At 40.9% G+C, this 15,677-nt stretch overlaps 2 protein-coding genes across 2 annotated transcripts in view; one reads left to right on the forward strand and one right to left on the reverse strand.

Annotated features, from left to right (window-relative positions):
• Positions 1–15,677, reverse strand: part of LOC127008412 (uncharacterized) — an 83,903-nt gene that overhangs the window by 57,140 nt on the left and 11,086 nt on the right. The gene's annotated exons all lie outside the window — the stretch shown is intronic.
• Positions 3,579–4,637, forward strand: LOC127008411 (carbonic anhydrase-like). Its single transcript, XM_050880540.1, has one exon. It carries the CDS (start codon positions 3,654–3,656, stop codon positions 4,521–4,523), a length of 870 nt encoding a protein of 289 aa, XP_050736497.1. The 5' UTR covers positions 3,579–3,653; the 3' UTR covers positions 4,524–4,637.

Consider the following 15,677-nt stretch of genomic DNA (forward strand, 5'->3'; position numbering starts at 1 on the left):
AATCTTTCATTTGCATTCCATTTCCTCGCTCTTTATCTGTTTCCTCTCTTCTCTCTCATTTCTTTCTTTCCCTCCTTCTTCTCCTCTTTCAAGCAGTTATCCGCCATTCTCTCTTTTTTGCTTCTTTATTTGCGTCTTTTTTATCATCTTTTTCCTTCACTTCTTTGTTCGTATTCTATTTCCTCTAATTATCTACTTCTCTCCCTCTACCTCTCTTTCTCTTCCTTTTATTCCACTCTTTCCTCTTTTTCTCATCTTCACACATTTATCCGACAATCGCTATTTCTCTCTCTTCTTTATTTTCATCTTTTTTTCATCCTTAATTCTTCGTTCGTATTCAATTTCCTCCCTTCATCTACTTCCTTTCGTCTATCTCTCTCTCATTCTCCTCTCTTTCTCCTCTTCAAACAGTTATCCGATAATCTCTCTATTTCTCGCTTCTTCATTGTCTTCTTTCTTTCGTTCATTTCCTTTTCTTCTTTAATGTTCTTTCTTCCTCTCTCACTCTTTTATTCAATTTATTCCTTTAACAAACTCTAACGTCACTGTCTCCTCCTATTCCCTTTCAGCATACCTTCCTTTCTTCCTCTCTCATTCTTTTATTCAATATATTCCTTTAACAAACTCTAACGTCACAGTCTCCTCCAATTCCCTTTCAGCATACCTTCCTGTCCTTCCTTCTTTCCCTTCCTTTCCATTTCCTCTTTATCTTCCCTCCCTTCCTGCCTGTCTCCCTCCCTATCTTATCTCCCCCACCTATCACTTTGTATCGACCTCTCTCTTCCCTTACCTTACCTACCCTAACCTACCCTACCTACCTACCTTTGTTTCCCTTCCCTTTCCATCTCTGTTACTAATCACTTTGTATCAGCCTCTCTCTTCCCTTACCTTACCTACCCTAACCTACCCTACCTACCAACCTTTGTTTCCATTCCCTTTCCATCTCTGCTACCTATCACTTTGTATCGATCTCTCCCTTACCTTAGCTTACCTAACCTACTTACCCTACTTACCTACCTTTGTTTTTCCTTTCCTATCCTCCCTTCTTATCTTGACGGCCTTCTTCCATTCCTACCTACCTTCCTACTAGCCTATTCCTATTCCTCCATTTGTCCCTCCTTACTCAACCAACCTATTTCTCATTCCTTAACTTCTTTCCTTCCTCTCTCCCTCTTTCTATTCCTTTCCTTCAATTACTTTCCCTTCTTCAACCTGTCCATCTCCCTCCTTACCTCTTTTCTTCCCTCTATCTTCTTCCTTAATCTTCTTTTCCCATTCCTTTCCCTCCCTCTCTACCCTTCTACCTTCCTAGCACATCTTTCCTCATCCCTTCCCTCTCCCTCCTTCTCCTCTCCCTCCTTCCCCTGCTGGCCGGAGAGATAAGAATGTGTGGAGGGAAGGGGAAGGTTCTGAAGCCTCGCGAAGCTCTGGATTGAAGTTAGGTAAGCTCTGGAGGAAATAGCAAAGGAGAGGAGAGAAAGGGGAAGAGGAGGAGGAAGAGAAGAAGGAAGGGGGGGTGAGGGGGAGATAATGAAATGAAGTTATAAGCAAAGGAAAGGAGAGGAAGGGGAAGTGGAGGAGGAAGAGGAGGAGGAAGAGGAAGATGAGGAGGAGGAGGAGGAGGAGGAGGAGGAGGAGGAGGAGGAGGAGGAGGAGGAGGAAGGAAGGAAGTAAGGGAGAGAGAAAGGAGGACTGCAGTGAGGTGAGGAAAAAGAGAGAGACTGCGGTTAGGGAATGAGGGAATAAGAGAGAGAGAGAGAGAGAGAGAGAGAGAGAGAGAGAGAGAGAGAGAGAGAGAGATTTACCCCTTTTAATAGTAAACCCATAAACTTGAATTACTTCCCATTACAACACCAATAAAAATAATAATAATAATAATAATAATAATAATAATAATAAAAAGAAGAGGAATGTAGAGCAGATGACAGTTGAAAATTCACTTCCTCCTCCTCCTCCTCCTCCTTCTTCGCCTCCTCCTCCTCCTCCTCCTCCTCCTTCTTCGCCTCCGCCTCCTCCTCCTCCTCCTCCTCCTCCTCCTCCTCCTCCTCTTCACGCCTCAAGGTCAGCTGGAGCCAATAATTAAGTCGCATTATCTTGATTTGCATGACCCAGGTAGGTAATTAAAGGGCCGGCCAGGTGAGTCTATTCCTTACCTCCACCTGATCACTCCACTTGCTTCCCTCCACTTGTTTCTCTCCACTCGTTCCCTACACCTGACTCCCTTTATCTGCTTCTCTCCACCTTTTTCCCTCCACTTACTTCCCTCTTGTCCTGTTTCCCTCCACATGTTTCTCTCCACCCGTTTCCCTCCATCTCCGCCACTTCATCTCTTCCCTCGCCTCTGTTTCCTTCCACTTGTTTCTCTCCACTTCCTTCTCTCCACCTCCTTCCTCTCCTTATCCACTTACTTTCCTCTCCTCCAACTGTTCCCTTCCATCTTCTTCCTCTCACCTCCTCCACTTCGCCTGTTCATATCCCTCTTCTCTCCTCCTTCTCTTCCCTCCACCTCCTCCTCTCCACCTCTTCCCCTTCCACTTGTTCTACTCCACCTCTCCCCCTCCTATCTGCTCTCCTTCACCTATTTTCCTCCGCCTCTTCTGTCCTCCATCTCTTCCCTCCACCTCCTCCTCTCACCTGGCCACCGTGACACCTGAGCGTCGCTTAATTAAATGTCGCAGCTTTACCGCCTCCAGGAGACACCCGCTGACTGAGGTTACATGCCGCTCTCTCTCTCTCTCTCTCTCTCCTCTTTTTCTCCTCTCCTCTCCTCTGCCCTCTTTCTCTCTCTCTCATTAGGGAAATCGGTGCAAGAATGATGGAAAAGGAAGGAGGAAAATTTTTGTTAATTTCAGAAAGTCGCCAAATTAACTTTCCAAATACGACGAATTTCCCCTCGATTTCTTACTTTTTTCCCGTTTTTTTATATTTTTTTCTTTTTCGACAGTATTTTCTATGAGTGAAGGAGAGAAAAGAATAAAAGAATAGATATAAAACACTTGGGTCAGTAAAAAGGAAATAGATAGATTTATAGAGAGAAAAAGAGAAGGAGAAAAAGAAAAAGAGAGAGAGAGAGATTTTCTTCCATCCAATCATCGCCTCATTAGCATACCAGATTCTTCTTCTCTCCTCCTCCTCCTCCTCCTCCTGACCTTCTTCTCCTCCTCACCACCTCCTCCTCCTCCTCCTCCTCCTCAATATATACACAAACTGCATCCACTTTTACAAATATACACTTCTAACAAAAAAAAATATATACACTTCTTGCTTCCATGCTGTTGGTGGTAAGACCGCTTAGAAGGATAGACAAATTTTTATCTATATTAATTTTACTGTAGCACTTATATGTCCATCGTTAGTGCCTCTGTTATGCTTGGGCCAGACGTAGGAACACCGCCTCTAGGTCTTAATCCTAGTGGGAGAATCAATAAAAATCTCCATTCTAACTTTCCTTTATATTTCTTCCTGTTTTCCTGTTACACGCCTAAACACACGCTGCCGTAGTGCCTCTCTCAAGCTTGAACTGGACGTAAGACAGGCGCCTCTAGGTCTTAATCATAATGGGAGAATCAGTAAAAATCTCCATTCTAACTTTTCTTTCATTATATTTCTTCGTTAGTTTCAGATACACACCAAAACACACACCACCCCTAACCATGAAGTTCCTTGTGCTGACGCTGACGCTGGTGCTAACGGCCGCGCTGGGGTGTCAGGACGTGCTGAAGGTGTGTGCTGACATTGCTGAGGACGAGGTGGGGAGCAAGGCGTGGGGGTACGGAGGGATTGACGGGCCGGAGAGCTGGCGAGCGCGCTTCCCAACCTGCGGAGGCGTTAACCAGTCCCCGGTGGCGCTTGTAACCATGGAGGCGCTCAGTAACGCCACCTTAGAGCCTCTCAAGTTCGTAAATTATGACTACGTGCCCGGGAACACCTTCGTAACTAACACAGGACACGGCGTGGAGGTGAGACAGGCGTGCGGGGCGTCAGTATCCGGCGGGAACCTCACGGGGAGTTACACCTTCGCGGGGTTTCATTTCCACTGGGGCGCGAATGTCACCTCAGGCTCGGAGCACACGATAGATGGCGCTGCGTCCCCGGCGGAGCTCCACCTGGTTCACTATCGTCACGGAAGTATGGGGAAAGCGATGCACCAGGCCCGAGGAATAGCCGTTCTTAGCGTCATGTTCAACGTATCGCCGGAGGACAACCCACTCCTTCAGCCCATCGTTAGAAGCCTCGCGGAGATCACCCAGCCGGAGAAGGTGACCACGACTTCGATGCCTCTAGCGCTCAACGATGTCTTGCCGGAGAACTTGGACGACTTTTTCCGCTACGAAGGCTCGCTAACGACGCCGGGCTGTAACGAAGTGGTGGTCTGGACGGTGTTTCGCGACCCGGTCAGTATTTCCAGCTCTCAGTTGCAGGCTTTCCGGCAGCTGGTCTCGGCTGACGGTACGCCCCTACAGAATAACTTCAGACCTCTTCAACCTCTCCTCGGACGCCCTGTGTACCGCTCCTGGGCGTGACGCGTATAAGACAAGTATAGTACAGGTTCGTGACGCTGAGAGGAACGGTTTCTTCCCACGCATGGCAATAATGGTTTAGTTACGACTGTTGATATATTTTACTCTTTAATATTGTGATTTAGAGCAACGTAGGTGATGATAATGATGATGATAAGGAGGAGGAGGATGAAGAAGAGAAAGAGAAAGAGGAAGAAGAGGAGGAGGAGGAGGGTATGATAGCTCTCTCTCTCTCTCTCTCTCTCTCTTAAAGGCACAGTCACTGATTAAATAATTTCTTCCCGAAACTATTTAATATTCGAAACTCAAAAGGTATCAGAACTCTCTCTCTCTCTCTCTCTCTCTCTCTCTCCTAATGTCAGTATGTCCCTTTTCTTTTCCTGTATCAATATTGCGTGATAACAGAGGAAGGAAAGGGATGAAGGGAAGGGAAGGGAAGGGAAGGGAAGGGAAGAGAAGGGATGGGTGGGCAAGGGATGGGATGGGATGGGATAGGATGAGAAGGGAAGGGAAGGGAAGAGTAGGGAAGGGAAGGGAAGGAAAGGGATGGGAAGGGGACGAAAAGGAAAGGAAGGAGAGGTAAGAGAAGGGAAAGGAAGGAAGAAACGACCGAAGTAATAAAATAGGAACACAAGAGAGGAAAAGATAAACTGAGGAAGGGAATAGAATGGAAAGAATGGGAAGAAGAGACGAAGGTAGGAAGGGAGGAAGGAAGAAGAAAAAATAGAAACGACCATTCGGATTCAGCTTGGGCAAGAATGTTCAGCAATAGAAAGAAAATGAGAAAGTAAAAAGAAATAAACGGGAAGGCGAGCGAGTGTAAGTGAAGCAAAGGGAAGAAAAACAAGAAAAAAGAAAATGGAAACCAGGAAGAAAGGGCAAAAAAGGAGAAAAGAGAAAAAAAAGGAAAAAGGGAAAAAAAAGAAAAAAAAGGAAAACTACGAATTGAAAAAAAAAAAGAAAATACGGAAGTGAGGCGAAAAGAGGAAAAGGCAAAAAAGGAAAAAAATAAAAATACCTCAACGGGTCTTTTCTTTCGTTCTTCCCTTAGTGTTTGTTCAGCAGCCATTACGTTGTTTGTGTGTGTGTGTGTGTGTGTGTGTGTGTGTGTGTGTGTGTGTAAATGGGAAAAATAAATAAGGAGAGAAAATAAGAGAAAACGGAGAGAAAAGGAAATGGAGGAGAGAGAGAGAGAGAGAGAGAGAGAGAGAGAGAGAGAGAGAGAGAAGTAGAGCACAGTATACCTCCCTCCTACTCCTCCTCCTCCTCTTTTTTTCTAATTATCGGAAAAAAGAGAATGACGCAGTTTGGTGAAGAGAGAGAGAGAGAGAGAGAGAGAGAGAGAGAGAGAGAGAGAGAGAGAGAACGTGCTTTAACATACACATCAAGACTATATAACATCCCCCACTCTCCTCCTCCCCCCCCTCCTCGCCCTCCCCCCCCCCCTCACACCCTACATCCTTCAGCCCTTACCCATATGTACCCAACCTTACCAACTCCTCCTCCTCCTCCTCCTCATCTCCCTGCTCTCATAATTCACTCCTTTACTCTCTTTCTCTTCTTACCTTCTCTTCTCTACCTCTTTTTCCCCTCTTTAATCTCTCTCTCTCTCTCTCTCTCTCTCTTCTTCTTCTTCTTCTACTCCTCTACTTCTTTTCCTCCCAATTTCTCCTCTCCTCCTCCTCCTCCTCCTCCTCCTCCTCCTCCTCCTCCTCCTCCTCCTGTTCCTCCTCTTAAAGGTTATAAGATATGGAGGAGGATGAAGATGATGATGGAGAAGATGGATAAGGAGAAGAGTGGCTAAAGGTAGGGTCTCTCTCTCTCTCTCTCTCTCTCTCTCTCTCTCTCTCTCTCTCTGGGTGTACCTGGGCGGCCAGGCTCATCACCTTTAATTTTTGTGGTCTCGACAGGTGGTGGTGGTGGTGGTAGTGGTGGTGGTGGTGGTGCTGGTGGTGGGGGTGGGAATGGGTATGGTGAGTGGGCGCAATACTACTACCACCACCACCACCACCACTACCACCAGGCCTACAGGTACGCCTACTCTACCTGTGCTCATTAATTCATATCGTCAATTACCTGTCCTGATTCATTTACCTGTTCATCTCTATATATCCTTTCCTTCACCTGTCTTCCCTTTCTCCTTTGATTGACTGATTGATTCGTTTGTTTATTAGGAAGTTTGTCGCTTTCTATATATTTGTTTTTTTATATTATTTTTTGGTCTATTATTGTCCTTCTTTTCTTTCTTTAGTGTTTTTCTGTCTTTTTTTCTTTTGTATACATTAATATCGTGACTAGTGGGTTTGTTTTCATCCGTCTTTATCCCCCTTTCTTCCCTTATTCCTACCCTTTCCGTACTTTCTTATTGATCTTTCTTTCCTTATTCCCTTCCTTCCTTTCTTATCTTCCATCCTTCAATATTCTCTTATTCTAAAAAAAAAATCACCTTTCTTTTCTCCATATTCCAAAAATTTTCTTCCCTCCCTTCAGCGGCGACGTTTCCCCGCGGCCATTGTGTCTTTCTCTGGCTTTGTTGTCGACGGTTTGACAGAAAAATACATTACGAGGTTGACAAGCACTTCATTATTTGGGCGGCAGCTTCCTCCCCTTCGTCCTTTAAAAATAATAATAATAATAATAGTAATAATAATAATAACGCATAAAAGTTTTACCTTCCTTTCATATCTTGCATTTTCTTTCTTTTGATCTGCCTCCCTAAAATAAAAACTCTCCTCCTCTTTTTCTTTTTTATTTCTTTTTTCCTTATTCTCAATCTTTTCTTTCTCTTCCATTTCCTTTTTTCCCTTATTTACCTTTCTTTCCTTATTCTTTATTTCATAGTCTTCCATCTTCAGTCATTTTCTTTTGTTTTCCCCTGATATTGTTGTTTTCATTCCTACCTTTTTCCTTCTAATGATTTGTCTATCTTCTTTTCTTATATTTTTCTTTATTTCCAGAATTTTTTTTTCATTTTTCATTATTTTTCTGTTTGTCTTCTTTCTTCTTTTACCCATTTCTTTCTCTCGTGTTTTCCTTTTTCTATGTTCCTTTCTATCCTCTCCTTTTCTCTCTCTCAAGTGTTCTTCAGTGATTTTTTTCCTTCTCCATATCTCTCCTTTTATGCTTTTTTCCCTCACTTCTTTCCCTCCAGTTTTGCCAATCGTTCTTTTCCTATTTTCATATCCATCTTCCTCCTTTTCCTTCCCTCAAACTTCCTCTTCATTTTTTCTTTAATATACAGCCCTCTTTATGGTCTAATTTTCCTCCTTTTTTTCCCTTTCTTTCCGTCAAGTTCTACCGTTCCTTCATGTTTGCCTTTTCTTCCTTCTTTTCTTTCCCTTAATTTTCTCTTTCCCTCATTATTTTCTTCTATGTATGATCTATTTTCCCTAACTTTCTTTTCCTCCAGTTTTATTCCTTACGTTTTTATCCCTCTTCCATCCTTCCTCCTTAACTTCCTTTATTTCCTTTTTTTCCTTCCCAGCTTTCCTCCATTTCCTTCCTTCCTTCACCCTTATCTTCTTCTATTTCCTTTTTTCCTTCCCAGCTTTCCTCAATTTTTCCCTCCAATATTCGTTTTCTTGGTCCTATGTTCCATTTTCCTCGCTCTATCTCGCTCCTTTTGTCCTCTCATCTCCTCCTCCCTCCACTCCTTTCTTCGTGTCTATCTTTCCCTTCGTTCCTTATTTATCATCATTTGTTTCCTTCATTATTTTTGCTATTTCGTTTTTCCGTTTCGTTTTTCGTTTATTTTTTGTTTGTTTGTTTGTTTTTTGCCTCCGTGTTTTCCTTCATCGTTTCCTTCCTTCCTTTCTTCTTTCTTTTCTTTTTCTCATTCATTCATTGTACATGGGAACGAATACTCTCTCTCTCTCTCTCTCTCTCTCTCTCTCTCTCTCTCTCTCTCTCTCTCAATTAAATCAGGCAAAGCACTTACGTCTCTCATTACACATTCACAAAAAAATTAGAAAAAAAAGATTCATTTAACGCGCATTATCTTTTCCTTTCTCTCTTTTTCTTTCTTTTCTTTCTCACTCACGCCGGGCAAGTTTGTAAGAGAGAGAGAGTGAGAGAGAGTGAGACAGGGAAATACAGTAGAAAGCAAATTAGAAAGAGAAAGAAGTGGAAGAGGAGGAAAACCCGAGAGCAGGGTTGTTTTGATTTAAATCAAATGATTTAAATCAAGTGATTTAAATCGATTTGAATCAGAGTAAAAAAATCATAATTTAATTCAAAATTAAATATAATGTATTTAAAATGATTTATATATATATATATATATATATCTATATATATATATATATATATATATATATATATATATATATATATATATATATATATATATATATATATATATATATATATATATATATATATATATATATATATATATATATATATATATATATATATATATATATATATATATATATATATATATATATATATATATATATATATATATATATATATATATATAAGGAAGAAGGAAGAAAATGTGAACCAGTTGTACAGGAAAAGTAAGGGAAAGAAAGGGAGAAGAAAGGAAGGGAAGGGAGAAAAGTATAACCACAGTACAGAGCAAATAAAGGGAGACAAAATGCAAGGGGGAGTAACCTCAAGATAGACAGGGAGAGCTTTACAAGGGAGCGGAAGAAAGGGTGGATATTGCAGGCGAGATACGGTTGAGGCTTCTATTGGAAGATCAATCCCATTTATATTCATGAGGAGGGAGAAGAGGAAGAGGGGGAAGACGTAGAGGAAGAGGAGGCGGAGGAGGAGGAAAAGTTGGAGGAAGAGGAGGAAGACTTAGAGGAGGAGAAGGAGGAAGAAGAGGAGGATTTGAAGGACAAGGAGTACAATAAGAAGAAAGAAGAGGAAGAGGAGGAAAATGCGAGAGGAAAGAAGACGAGAGAGGAAAGAAGAAAAGGAAGAAAAGAAAGAACAAGGAAGAAAGGAAAGACTTAGAGAAGGAGGAGGAGCAAGAAAAGGATAAGGAAGAGGAAGAAGAGGATGATTTGGGGATAAGAAATGAGACGAAATGAAAGAGGAAGATAAAGAGGAAGAGGAAGAAAACAAAGAGGAGACGAAGGAGTGGAAAGAAGAGAAAGAAGACAAAAATGACCACAAGAAAAAGGAATACATGTCAAGGAAAAAAAGAACAGGGAAAAAAAAGAAGGAAAGAGAGAAAATTGGAAGAAATATAGGAAGAAGAAGAAAAAGAAAAAGAGAGAATTTAAAGGAGAACGAAAGGAAAAGGAAGAGGAAAGAGGATGAAAGGAAGAGGAAGGAGAAAAGGAGAAGAAACATGGAATAAGAGTTTGTGGGGTAAAGGGAAACACAAACGAAAGGAGGAAGTAGAATAAAACAGAATAAAAGGAACACGAAAGAGGAAAATAATAGAACAAGAGAACGAAAATGAGAGGAAAGAAAAGAAAAAAGACGAAAAATGGAGATAAAAAGGAAAAAAAGATGAAAGAGAAGACTGAAAGAAGAAAGAGGAAAAGACAGGCAAGAGTAAAGAGAGAAGGAGGAGGAGGAGGAGGAGGAGGAGGAGGCAACAATGGAGAAGTGAGGGAAGGTTAGGGGAGGAAACTTGAGTAAACAAAGGAAGAGAGAGAGAGAGAGAGAGAGAGAGAGAGAGAGAGAGAGAGAGAGAGAGAGAGAGAGGTGAGCAGGGTACATGGCAAGGAACATGAGAAGGCAAGGATTAAAGAGGAGGAGGAGGAGGAGGAGGAGGTAGGGAAAGAAACGTGAAAAGTGTTATTAAAGAGGAAATAACGATGATGAATGAGAGAGAGAGAGAGAGAGAGAGAGAGAGAGAGAGAGAGAGAGAAGGCCATTCGCACGAACATTAGCATTTCCATAATTCCATCTCGTCGCCTCAACACCACAACCACCACCAACAACATCACCACCATCACCACGCTACCATTCTCCTCCCATAGACTTTGTTCTCTTAAAATCTTCCTCCTCCTCTTCCTCTTCCTCTCCCTCTTCCTTCTCCTCCAAATCCCTAACAATTCTACACCACTTTCATCACCTTATATCTATTCCTTCTCTTCCTGAACTCACCACCACCACCACCACCACCACCACAATCAACACCTCGCCTCGGTAATGAACTGCTGGAAAGGGACACAGAGGAAAAGGGGGGGGTGGAGAGACATTGGATATTCTCTCTCTCTCTCTCTCTCTCTCTCTCTCTTCTTCCTTCCTTCGTCCACCCTCATCTCCTATCCTTCCTTTCTTTCAATCTGTTCATCTTTTCATGTTCCATCAATTTTCTTCTTCCTTTTCTTTCATTCTCTCTTCCCCTTCTTCTTTCCCTTTTCTTTATTCTCTCTTCTATTTCCCCTTCTTCTTATTTCCTTTTCTGTATCTAATCTTGACTCTCTCTTCTCTTCCCTTCTCATAATTTCAAGTCATTATTTTCGTTATTTTTAAACATCACTGTAATCTATTTTATCACATGTTATAATGCCCAGTTTAAAGAGGGGTTAGTATGTCAATTCCTCTTGGTTCAGCGAGTAAGAGGACAAGGAAGGTAAGAGGATCATCTGTCTCACGCCTCTTCCTATTCCTCTTACTCTTACTCTTCCTCCTCCATAATGACAAATTTAAAGAGACGTTTGTATTTCCTTTCCTCTTGATTTTGTGATGAAGAGGACCAGGAAGCTAAGAAGATCACCCATCACACGCCTCTTTCTTTTCCTCTTACTGTTCCTCTTCCTCCTCCATAATGACAAGTTTAAAGAGGCGTTAGTATGTATTTTCCTCTTGGTTTCGTGATGGAGAGAGGAAGGAAGCTAAGAGGATCATCTATCTCACGCCTCTTCCTGCTCTTCCTCTTCCTCTTCCTCCTCCTCCTCTCATCTCCTCTCTCCTTTCTCCATCAATCTTACCTCTACTGTCAATATTCCTTCCCATCTCCTCCTCCTCCTCCTTCTTCTTCCTCCTGTAAAATAGCCCCTTTTTTCTTCCTACCCTTCCCTTCCTTTGTTTCTTATTTCTTCCTTTACTTCCTTCCTTCCTTTCCTTTCTTCTAATCAGTTTCTTCTTTTCACGCACTCGTATTTTCTTCCTTCTTCCGATCCCTTCTTTTAGACTATTTTTCCTATCCATATTTCTTACTCTCTCCTGTATTTTTTTTCTTCGTTATTCCTTTTTCTTCCTTCTTCACTTCACCCTTTCGCTATTTTCTTTCCTTTCTTTCAATATTTACTTCTTCGCCCCTTCCTTTTTTTTCTTCCCTTTCTTTTTCCTTTCCTTCCCTCTTTATATTTCACCTTATTACAAATTCATTACTAAGTTTTAAAATACACAAAGAATAAAAGTAAACCACATCCAAGAACATAACCCAAAATAATATGCAAAATAACACACCCACCCACACACACACACACACACACACACACACACACGAGTAATCTCCACACACACACAGATATTTTCCAAGCTTCTTCTGGACGCGGGAATGACTTCAAGAGGCGTCCAAAGAGGAATTAAGAAAAAGAAAGAAAAAAGGGGAAGATAAGAGGAGGTAAGAGGCGAGTGGAGGAAAAGAAAGAGGCGAGGAGGAAAAAAAATAAAGGGAGAGGAAAAGGAGGAGGAAGGAGAGAGTGGGAGAGAAGCTGCAGTTTCCCTCCCAACATGAAAATAAATGAGTCTCTCTCTCTCTCTCTCTCTCTCTCTCTCTCTCTCTCTCTCTCTCTCTCTGTTTACGAGGAACAAAAACAAGGAAACTGATGAGGACGCGGCATGGCAGGAGGAGGAGGAGGAGGAGGAGGAGGAGGAGGAGGAGGAGGAGGAGGAGAGCACTGCAGAACACAAAGGGAAGACGGTCTGTGTGACGGTCTGGTTATGACACACTGCCCATCCTTTCCTCTATTCCCCTTTCCCTTCACCTTCCCTTTCCCTACTCCCCTTCACCCTTTTGCATCCCCTTTCCTTCCCTCCTAGCTTCCTTACCCTTTCTCTCTTTCTAACTTATATTAATGAGGCAATAAGTCAATCTCCGGATGCTGTTACACTCTTTTCTGGCAGGAAGAAGAGGGGGACAAGGAGGAGGAGGACGAATAAGGAAAAGTTCGTAGGCATAACGGGTCAAGCAAAGAGTAATGCGCATATCACTTAATAGTTTCCCAATACAAAAGAAAGGCAATATGCGGGTCTTCGGGGGCTGACTCACACATTCCTCATCTCCAGCAGCAAGTTCCTAAAAGCCTTGGATGCAGAACGCGACAAAAGTTTAGGCGATGGGACGAAAATGAGGTGAACCTTGGGATAGAACTTGGGAGCCTGCATTACAAACTTGGCCCACAAACACTGATGCATGGATATCCTCTCTCTCTCTCTCTCTCTCTCTCTCTCTCTCTCTCTCTCTCTCTCTCTCTCTCTCTCTCTCTCTCTCTCTCTCTCTCTCTCATTACACTTGAAGCGAAACACTTGCATACTTTCCTAATTACCGATGCTTGTGATGTCCTCTGTGTGCGTGTGTGTGTGTGTGTGTGTGTGTGTGTGTGTGTGTGTGTGTGTGCGTCGCCAGGTGTCCACCAGGTGATTGATGGCTCACCTGGGGAGTCTCACGATTTTCACGACACCTCACCTGTTTACTGTTCCCAGGTGAGAAGGAGGAGGAGGAGGAGGAGGAGGACAAGCAGAAGAGGAGGAGAAAGAAAGACACATAATAACAAAAAGAATTACATGTGTCTCAGAAAATATATTGAAAAGAGAAAAAGAAAACAAGAAAATGACGTTATCGAAAAAGTAAGAAAAGAAAGACACAGAAAAACTATATATATATATATATATATATATATATATATATATATATATATATATATATATATATATATATATATATATATATAATATAAAGAGTACAAAGAGATATATGAGGAAACCAGAAACGAATAGAAGGGAAACGAAGAACCGAGCCCCAGACGAAGACCAAAACAAGCTTCATGGAATGGATAAAAATGTTGGATTGATCGATGTGAAAGCTTTATGACATCGTAAAAACTTGTTATTGACGCGGACGTAAACGGACGGATGAAAAGACGGGGCTGAAGTTAGATGGAAGGGAAAAGTGGGGGAAGAAAAGGAAGGAAAAAAGGGAAAAAGGGAGAGACTGACAAGTGCATTGCAAAAGTAATATAAATAATAAAGTTTGGGAAAAGGAAGAGAAGGGATTATTAGCAGGTTACGGATGAAAATACCGAGAAGAAAAATGGAATGGGATAGAAAGATAGAAAAGGAAAGGAGGAAGAGTCGAAGAGAAAACTGCATTGCAAAGGAAAAAGTAATAAAGTTGTGAAAAGGAAAAGAAAAATGTGAAAAGTACATAATTACTGGCATTTAGATGGAATGGAAAAGGAAAAAGGAAAGGAATGGAGAAAAGGGAAAGAAAAGAAGATCAGAAAAAGGATGACAAGAGCAAGGCAAAGGAAAAAGTGTAAAGTTGAGGAAAGGAGAGGCAAGGAAAGGAAGGAAAAACTCTTAATAATTGGCAGTTAGATGGACTGGAAAAAGGGAAAAAAAAGAAGGAAAAGAAGGAAGATGAGAAAAGACCGAATCGAAAACTGCATAGCAAACGAAAAAGTGATAGTTAAGGAAAGGAGAGAAATGGAAAGGAAGGAAAAATATCAGGGGAGAAAAAATATCACGAGTACACAATTTTGCAGCTTATAGCGACATTTCAAGTTTATCGTTTAATTTAGACTCGAAAATACACGCGACCAAAACGACGAAAAACGTGCAATGATAATAAAAATGATGATAATAGTAATAACAACAACAATAATAATAATAATAATAATAATAATAATAATAATAATAATAATAATAATAATAATAATAATAATAATAACAACAACACAATCGCTCCTAGGCCAATCACGATATCCATCAAAACACGGACACAAACAACAACAACAACAACACACACACACACACACACACACACACACACACACACACACACACACACACACACACGGCCAATGTAAATACGAAAAAAACAGACAGTTCCACGCTAGCAACAATGACCCCTTTCAAACACGCGCGCGCGCACGCACACGCACACGCACACACACACACACACACACACACACACACACGGCCATGGCAACGGGTCACAACACAACACTGCCCTCCGTCCCTTCCTACTTTCAATACCTGGGACTTCCTGGTAATTAATTCGGGCCAGGTGAACGGATGAGGCCCTTTTTTAATAGCGGTGATCCCTCATGCTTTTTTTCTAGGGGTCAGATGAGTGTTGCGTTTTAAGGGAGTTTTAGTGGGTAGGCATTTAAGTTTCAATAAAGTGTTAGAAGTCATAAATAAAACTGGCGTGTATATGTTCATAAAAAAAAACACACGGTGGGGAAAAAAAGGTTAATGTTAGAAATTGGTAATCCTTTGTTTAATATTTTGCAGTGTCAGATGAGTTCTGTGTTCTAGGAAATAAGGAAGAAGCAGGGTTGTTTTGATTTAAATCAGAGTAAAAAAAACTCATGATATAAATCAAAATTAAATATAACATATTTCTAATGATTTAAGTGTTTTATCAAGAGTAAAATATCAAATGATTTACATTATATATATATATATATATATATATATATATATATATATATATATATATATATATATATATATATATATATATATATATATATATATATAAGGAAGAACATGTGAAACAGTTGTACAGGAAAAGTTTCAAGTCTATTTGTACTGCATTGATAATGTACTGGTCCTGTAGCAAGTCAGGCACCAGTGAATCATTGCCATCTCTTACAAGAAAAATATTCAAAAGCATAAAAAAAATGAAGTATTAGTCCTACTTATGATTTTAATGTGAAAAACTCATCTTAGATAATGTATATTAAACTATGGTTTCATTTAACACTGGCGAAGTTTAATACTCGTACAAGAAGATGGCCTCATAAGTCTGAAACAAATAGTTAATCAATGGAAACAAACAAGAGTTAATGCAAAAGAAAAACATTTACATAAAAAAAATCGATTTAAATAAAAAAATACGATTTAAATCAAATAAATTTTTTTTTAATTTTAAAAAATCATGATTTTTTCCAACCCTGAGAAGAAGTGAGACGAGTTAGCTTGTGGTAAAAAGTTGCTAAACAA

Source organism: Eriocheir sinensis, chromosome 37, assembly GCF_024679095.1.
Source record: "Eriocheir sinensis breed Jianghai 21 chromosome 37, ASM2467909v1, whole genome shotgun sequence".
In the NCBI taxonomy this organism is placed as follows: Eukaryota; Metazoa; Arthropoda; class Malacostraca; order Decapoda; family Varunidae; genus Eriocheir; species Eriocheir sinensis.